We start from the raw sequence: 8529 nt of genomic DNA on the forward strand, positions 1-8529 counted from the left end.
AATGCTGCACATATGTTGTCAAATTAATGAAGTTGTTTTCTTAATTTGCTTGTGTTTTGTCTATTTGCGTGTGTTTTCTCAAGTTGCAGGGCGTTTGCCCCTGTCGGCCACCGTTCTTATGCTTCTTAAAACAGTCAAACAATACAGATATACCTTCAGAAATCTAATGAAGTCAGATATTGTCCACCTAATAATCTATTTTGTGACTGGCGAAAATGCTGATGTTAAGATTGTGTTTCAGTGATGTGCATTATGTGTCTTCAACCTTCTGGAGTCTTATGTTGGATTTTCCGTGTACGTATATGTAACATACTTGCATTATTATTATTATTATTGTATTATCTTGTCTTATTGTCAAATTGTGTAGTTGTTCTTTGCATGTGTTTCGACAATATTGCATATTCAGTTTCAGTGAGGCTCATACAGCACTGAATTGTTCTCAGAAAGAATTACAATCTGTTGCACCCACTACAAGTCACTTTGTTATATACTTTCTGACCTATTTATATTTGTGGAGATATCGCTGTTAGTTGCAGCTGAATAATACGCTCTCAAAGGTTTGGTTACACTGGAATAATGGAGACTTTTACCATAAGGTGCTAGTGTTTATTATAAGGATACAGAAAACAAATTTTCATTGAAATCTTAAACTTTTTAAGGCAGCATATTCAAATGTTAACATGGCCATATGAATTGCATACAGCTTACACTGTAAAGTAGAAAAATACAAAGAATTTGCCTGTAAAAACATATTTAACACATGTAGTGCACTCCTAATGCTTATCTGCCATAAAAAAAGTTTATCAGCACTTAACAATGCTTATATTTCAAAGTACTGACTTGTGTATTTATTTGAAGTATTGTGTGTATGCAGTGTTACTCTGCATGCAGCCCACTTATTGAAATTCTAAATCTAAGTTGTTTAAATCTCCCTAATGCCAAAGCATGACAACATACAGTTTGGAGTATTCATTTTAAAAGTAAAAAAAAATCGAAATAAATCTAACTTAAAAAAGAAAATCTTGCATTTAGTTGACACTTTTCAGGAGGAAACATGAGTGATTGCAGTAATAAAATTTCATATTGAGTCAAAAGTCTCTGTCTGCTGTTTTTGAGCGTTCAATTATATGCTGTAGATGTTAACTTTACATTAATTTGATTTGATTAATGAGTCCATATTTTTTGATCATGTGGTATGAGGGAAAGCTCCACATGAGTTACTAAATGCAGCTTTTAGGCCTACATGGACGAGAAGTCTTTGGACATTTGTCCACAATCCCATGTCAATTGGACAAACTCCATCTGCTGATGAAGATGATATGATTTAAGAACAGCTAATGGACCTTGAGATAAATGTAAATAAGCTTACTATGGAGATCCAAAGTGTTAAATATCAAACAAATAAAACATTATGAAATGAATAATCATATGAACTAAAAGAAAAAAAACATATAGGCCTATGTGACGTAACAGATTTTAATGCAGGTAACTTGTAGCCTATATAATTCCAGCAGTTTTTATTACAGAATTTCCTTTTAAATACAAACTGCTTGGGTCTCCATACATTTTAAAAAGTATAAAATCATCAATTAAGTGTTTTTGATGAATATACATGTGTGCTCGTTGGACCTTTTCCTCCAAGTTCAGTTGAAAGATGGGAGAGGGTAGGGAATTTCCTTTTTTATGAAAAAACCCTACAGGTGCTTCCTGGTCTGTCGGATTCACACACACCTCCTTGTTGTAAACGTGTATAACATCTACATTTCCAGTCATAAAACGTATGCACCTCCAAACTACGCCTATTTTTAGCATTTTTCATCCAGTAATAGCCCCACGTGAACGCCGCTGTCGGTTTATTTTTAGAACGCACACTCCCCCGGCTCTTGCGTCAATGGAATCCCGTGTGCGTCATACGGAAGAACGTCTGTGTCGAACACGACCCTGATTGGCTCACGACCCGGAAAGTTCCACCGCCCTGTTCACCATATTTGGGCATTGACCCGCCTTTTTTGTCAACGCAGCCAAAATAAAACAAGAGTGTATGGAGCCTCCTGCGTTGGTCTGACCCAGTATGTGTGTGTGAGAGTGTGTGTGAATGAGTGTGTGTGCTGACAGCAGCTGACAGCAGCTGACAAAGGTGACATTCAGTTTCACTCGTTTGGAATAAATGAAAAGCTTTAAAATCCGGAAATTTACATGAACCAGGTAAGTGAAAGTGAACTGTTTATTTGCATGTATTGAGGCTATTTATTCAGAGGGGCACATTCATGCTGATATTAAATGCCTACCTGTATGCTTAATTATAACTACTTCCATAATAATATAAGCTTATAGAACAAGACTGACTGGACTACCCTTATACTCAAATAATGTTTAAAGATATGTGCCTCAGCCTCCCTCTTTGGGTAGCAATCACAGCTACAGCAAGTTTGTTAGTTAGGCTACACCTAGCTAAAACTAATGCAGTCTAATACAACATCCCTGCAACAAATCCTTCCTTCATAGTTAGAATGTTCAGTTTTGTTAAAACCATTTTAGAGATGTGTTAATTCAACTAGACTACCTTTTGGGTGGCAACATATTACAAACAAAACCATACCAGCAGAACAAACTACAGCCTCCAAAATGACCATGAAGTTGAATCAACGCCACTTTGAACAGTTTCAACCAAAACTGAGCATTAGTTTTAGCTAGGTGTACCTAATAAAGTTGAGCATCTGAGTGTAATGTTATTATTATGGAAAGAGCAATTCTTGTTACATGATAAAACGTTGTTAAAATAGAGTATATTTTGTCATTGGTGACTCCTGCTAGTAATACTACTACTGCTGCTACTGTACTGTTCAGTAGTTTCCTAAGAGTTTTATCAGCTGTCTCGTCTACATTCTCAAGTTAATAGGTCAGAGCGTATGTCAGTATCTTGTTGAATTAACATGATTTTACATGTAAGTTTTATGTGTGGGTCTATTACTGTTGCTATACGAGAAGATGTAACAGGTAGGGTATATTTATAGGGCATCAAATACATATTGGACACTTGAGCAGCATGGTCTCCCCATAAGTCAAGCTTAAGTTTACGAATAAAATTTAACAATCAAGTTTAAGTTTGAACATTTTTTGAAGAGTGACCAGGTGTGCTTCACTTTTGTATTGAAAACTTTACAGAGTGAGGAAGTACGCACTTGTTGGTACACGCCCATTCTCATGCACACACACACGCACACACACACACACACACACACACACACACACACACGTCTACCTTTCCCATTTAAGCTGGCATGCTGGCATTCAGCCCACCCTGAAATATCTGCAACACTCCCTAGTACAGTCCCTATGAAAGAGGGTTGCCCTGCCGCTGAAGGAGGTTTTCAAAGCATAACAGCAAGTAACACTATATCTGAGTGCCCAACTGGACCACCCTGTGCATTTTCTAAAGAGGACGGATTGGCCCTGTATCTATAAAAATGTCATGTAGGGGAAATGAGACCGTGTGCGTTCAAGGTGTAAATGTAGGCTACTGTTTGGATGGTTACAGAGTGGGGACTAAAAACTGCTGACCTAGATGATTTATGCATGATCTATTTTACTGGGATGTCTGAACTTTATTGCATGTATAACAACATGTTCAGACAGACACCTCCTTATCAGCCCTAGTTATCCCCACTGATTTAACTTACTTTTATTTGGAAAACAAAGTAAGCATAAAAAGTCACACTTTTCAGTACAACTTTGGAACTTGAATGTGTGACAATCGTCTTCAACACTTTTTCATACATAGAAACCTTTTTTGAGTTATAAAAAAAACTGTCTTCGATTTAATGACACATACATGTAAACAATATTTTATGGACCAACATTGGAGTTTTCATCAGTAGTAATTTTTGCTGTGCTCTGTCCTAGCGATGCCCTGTGTGCAAACCCTGTATGCATCCCTGCCGCATGACACCTACTTCAGCTCTGAGTTCTTGAATCCTGACCTCAGTGCCAAACTGGTGATGGACATCAGTGGCCAAAAGGACCAGCTGTCTACATCTTCATTGCCCAGCATCAACACCTTAGTGGGAAATGGCTATGTGGGAGAGTTTGATGCTTATTCCTGCAAGATGTCCACTGCTCCTCCCGCCTCTACAGTTTCATTTAGCCATGCCGCGGTAGCTGAAAGCTCCTGCTCTCAGATGCAGAGCCAAGCCTTCAAACTGGATGATCTTCAGGTGTATGGCTGTTACCCAGGTTCCTTTGCACTGAGCTGCCTTGATGAAACGTCATGTGGCTCTGACTACTATGGCAGCCCAATTTATGCCGCTGCTTCTCCTCCATCATCTGGCTTTCAGGCCCAGTCTGCACCTGTCTGGGATTCCCCTTTCAGCCCCTACCCCTCAGCCCCCCCCTCCTCTGTGGCTGATAAGGCCTCTATGGCCCAACAGCTCTCCTTTTTCACATTTAGCCCTGCACCAGAGCAGCAATCTCCCCTGGGGCAGCATCAGGATGCTCAGCCGGGCCACGACGACCCTTTCTTCATGCCTCCTCAGCAGCATGTCTCTCCACTTCATTGTCCCCCCGTTTCCCTGGAGCATGTACCCCTGGAAAGCCCCAGGATAGTGGAGGGGGCCATGATGTCTCCAAAAACCCAGAACCCAGGATCCAGTGAGGGCCGCTGTGCAGTTTGTGGTGACAATGCATCCTGTCAGCACTATGGAGTCCGCACCTGTGAGGGTTGTAAAGGTTTCTTCAAGGTAAATAGCTAGACAGCATTTTGCAGGTTTATTCTACTGAATAGAGCCGTCTGATAATTTGGCTGGGACGACATATCGGCTGATTATAGCTTTTTGCATATATCAGCGTATATGTTGAGCGATAAGCAACAATAAGATGCATTACAGAAGCGCCAAAGATATGTTTGAGGTAGTTTAGAAACAGTGACACCATACAAAATTTGTCCACCAGAGAGCATTGACAAGTTTATTTTTTCAACTGTACAATGTAGCGCTAAGTACATATCTTGGTCACAAGACATATTTAAGGCATCATTATTAAAAGTCTTTCCTTATGTTAGCATGCGTTTGTGTAAAAAAAGTAATTATTGGATTTTTTGAACTCTCAAATATTGATATCGGTATCAGCCTCAAAAATCCAGTATTGGTCGGACTATATTACTGAGTTACATAAGATAGTATGCAGATGTCTTTTTGCCTTTGTCATTTACATTGTTATGTGTGCAGCATTACAAATCCATATTAATGTAATTTTTCTTTTTTTTCAGCGAACTGTACAGAAAAATGCAAAGTATGTGTGCCTTGCCAATAGAGACTGTCCTGTGGACAAGAGGAGGAGAAACCGCTGCCAGTTCTGCCGTTTCCAGAAATGTCTTGCAGTGGGAATGGTCAAAGAAGGTAATGCAATGTCAGACTCACTTTCAGTGACTAATGTATGACGACGAGAAACCGTTGTTTGTAATGACAGACGTATGAAACCAGAGCCTTATAGTGCCATCTGCAGAAAAAGAGAAATTGAAACTGATACAGCCGTTGTTTTTTAAATTGCGGGGTGCAGCGACGACCATGTAAGAGTCACAAACATGTGCTTCAAGTGTTCCTCTTTTTTGTCCCTCTCTTAGTTGTTCGCACAGACAGCCTTAAAGGTCGCCGGGGTCGTCTTCCCTCCAAACCCAAGACTGTGGCCGAGTCTTCATCCACAACCCACAGTGTAAACACCATAGCCTCTCTTGTCAGGGCTCATTTAGACTCAAACCCAACCATTGGAAAGCTCGACTACTCCAAGGTAAATCTCAAGAATTGCAGCGTGTTCAGAGCTCTTTTGTACCAATCAGATCGCTTACAATGACCTCAACACTAGGGTTGGGTACCGAAACCTATGCAACCGGTAGGAATCGGACCGGATTAGAACGCAAATTTCGGTTCCTCATTTCAGTTCCACTTAATGTGTCGACTGAAATATTTTCCCTCTGTCGCTCCGAAACGGACATAAAAATATCACACTTTCTCTGTAGTCTACCGTTAGCTAGCTACTGTAAATACAGCTACCGTTAATATATTGTTAAATTTAAATAATTTTCAATTTAAAAAAAAACTCTATAAAAGAGCCTTTCTTTGATGTCATTTTTCAGTTTTTCAAGCATCGGTTTAGGAATCGGAAACGTTTTAAAAGTACCAATTCGGCATCGGAATCGTAAAAATCCAAACGATACCCAACCCTACTCAACACAGGATGTAGAATGAAAGCGTAGACAGTGAACAGCTCAGGGATGGTATCTGCAGTTCTTTTCAGTAGCATTAACCCTTCTCTTCTCTTCCTCCTCAGTATGAGGAGACAGTGGACAACCTGAAAGAAAAGGAGGATGCCGGTGATATTCAGCAGTTTTATGATTTGCTGACCGGTGCTTTGGATGTAATAAGGAACTGGGCTGAAACCATCCCAGGATTCACAGAATTCTGCACAGAGGACCAGGAGCTGCTCCTTGAATCAGGCTTTGTTGAACTCTTCATTCTGCGACTCGCATACAGGTCAGCTTCTTTTACAGTAAAAAAAAAAAAAAGAAGCCACATTAACTAATATTTTACTAGACTAATGTGCACCTTTTCAATATGCTGACTCTACTATTGGTTTGAAACTGTGCAGGTCAAATCCTGAGAAGAACAAGCTGATCTTCTGTAACGGTTTGGTCCTCCACCGACTGCAGTGCATTCGCAGTTTTGGTGACTGGATTGACTCCATCATGGATTTCTCCCAGAGCCTTCACCGCATGAACTTAGATGTCTCCTTGTTTGCCTGCCTTGCAGCGTTAGTTATCATCACCGGTGAGAGCTTCTGTTTGCCTTTCATTACAGTGAATCTCACTGCATTTGAATTTCATGTTTATATTCAGGACTGTATTTCTCATGAGAACATATTCTGCATCTAGATCGCCATGGCCTCAAAGAGCCCAAACGGGTCGAGGACTTTCAGACTCATCTCATCACTTGTTTAAGGGAACACATGAGCGGAAACGGATCAGAACCAAGTCGCACCCAGTCCAGCTATCTTTCTCGTCTTCTGGGCAAACTCCCCGAACTGAGGACTCTGTGCACACAGGGCCTACAGCGCATCTTCTACCTGAAACTGGAGGACCTGGTTCCCCCTCCACCAATAGTAGAGAAAATCTTTATGGATACTCTGCCGTTCTGAAAAAAACACGAACATAAATGTGTTATTTGTAAAAGATGATAGACACAAAGAACCTAATGTGAGGTTTTATCATTGAACTCCACTGGTGAACCTCCTTCTATCACACTGACTTGTGTGCTGACAAATGTCTGGCATTGTTCAAGAGACCATTATTTTTCTAACATTAAGTTTAAAAACTGAATGTGTTACCTGTGTGAGTACCGCATAAAGATGTATTTCAGTTTAATGAAACTGTCACAGACAGAGCGGAAATAGTATTAACAGTTCAGGACACAGTTTATATATATGTTTGTGTGCATTTGTAAAATTACTTTATTGCTGTGCTGGATGTGTGAATGTTGTCCTGCTATGTAGCTATTAAGACATGGATATTTGGCTAGACGCAATCCCTGGTTACATACTCAGCTTTTCTTATAAACAAAAGAAACACACTAATCTCTTAAAAAGCATGCTTTGCTTTTTAATCCAAGCTGAGATAGTCCTACTTTTCAAAAGGTAAATTTTACTATTTTCTTTGTATCACAAAAGATAGTTTTAGTCCTAATCATGCTCCTGTGGAAGGTCTTGGACCAAAGTTTACTCTTATTTTGATACTGCCACTTAAAAACCTTATTGCCTTATGCTAACCAAAATGTTCTGCTATAACTCCATCTTGCCATTTTGCAACACCTTGTAAAGGCTGATGCTGGCAGGGTTCCTGTTGAACCGCATGTTCCTGTAACAACATACGTTGTACTTTTAAGAACAAAAATGGACTTGCTGAATGGAAATACAAAGTGCCTTTTATAAAGCCTCACTCCTCGAACCATAATAAGTAACACTAAGTGAGTTTTCATTCCAAATATCACATAGCCCTATTTATTACAGATGTGAAATTATCTTTTACACCATCAAAATTATTTTTGTATTTGATATGAAGTGCCTGAGGCATGCGATTGTCAATACACTTTGACAAAAACATACAGTACTTGACACACACTTCACACGGCTAAACGGGGAGGACATCAGGTGATGAGCCGTCCAGTTTAAAATTGAATTGAGTCAAAGCACATTTCAGAGTCTCCTTGTATCCACAATTACAACAATTACAACAATACAGTATACCCTGATATGTTTTTACCCAACACTGCTTGAAAATACACATGCACAAGCAGACATTTCATGTTTGGCATCAACTGGTTACTTGTCTTTGGCTGCAAATCTGTTACCCTACATGTGTTCGTAAAGCTCTTCTATTGTCTTCCACATTATTCTGAGTTGTGCAGTTGGATTTATTTTGTATTTTCATCTCAAAATGAGCTAAATAAATATCTTAAGGAATCACAGTGAAATGTGATGAAAAGA

General features: G+C 39.6%; 1 protein-coding gene across 1 annotated transcript; it reads left to right on the forward strand.

Annotated features, from left to right (window-relative positions):
- Positions 1 to 1664: 1664 nt before the first annotated feature.
- Positions 1665 to 8529, forward strand: LOC116066582 (probable nuclear hormone receptor HR38). Its single transcript, XM_031322748.2, has 7 exons — positions 1665 to 2205; positions 3904 to 4736; positions 5264 to 5393; positions 5618 to 5781; positions 6322 to 6524; positions 6640 to 6818; positions 6923 to 8529. Exons 2-7 carry the CDS (start codon positions 3906 to 3908, stop codon positions 7183 to 7185), a joined length of 1770 nt encoding a protein of 589 aa, XP_031178608.1. The 5' UTR covers positions 1665 to 2205; positions 3904 to 3905; the 3' UTR covers positions 7186 to 8529.

This window comes from Sander lucioperca, chromosome 6 (assembly GCF_008315115.2).
Source record: "Sander lucioperca isolate FBNREF2018 chromosome 6, SLUC_FBN_1.2, whole genome shotgun sequence".
Classification (NCBI taxonomy): domain Eukaryota; kingdom Metazoa; phylum Chordata; class Actinopteri; order Perciformes; family Percidae; genus Sander; species Sander lucioperca.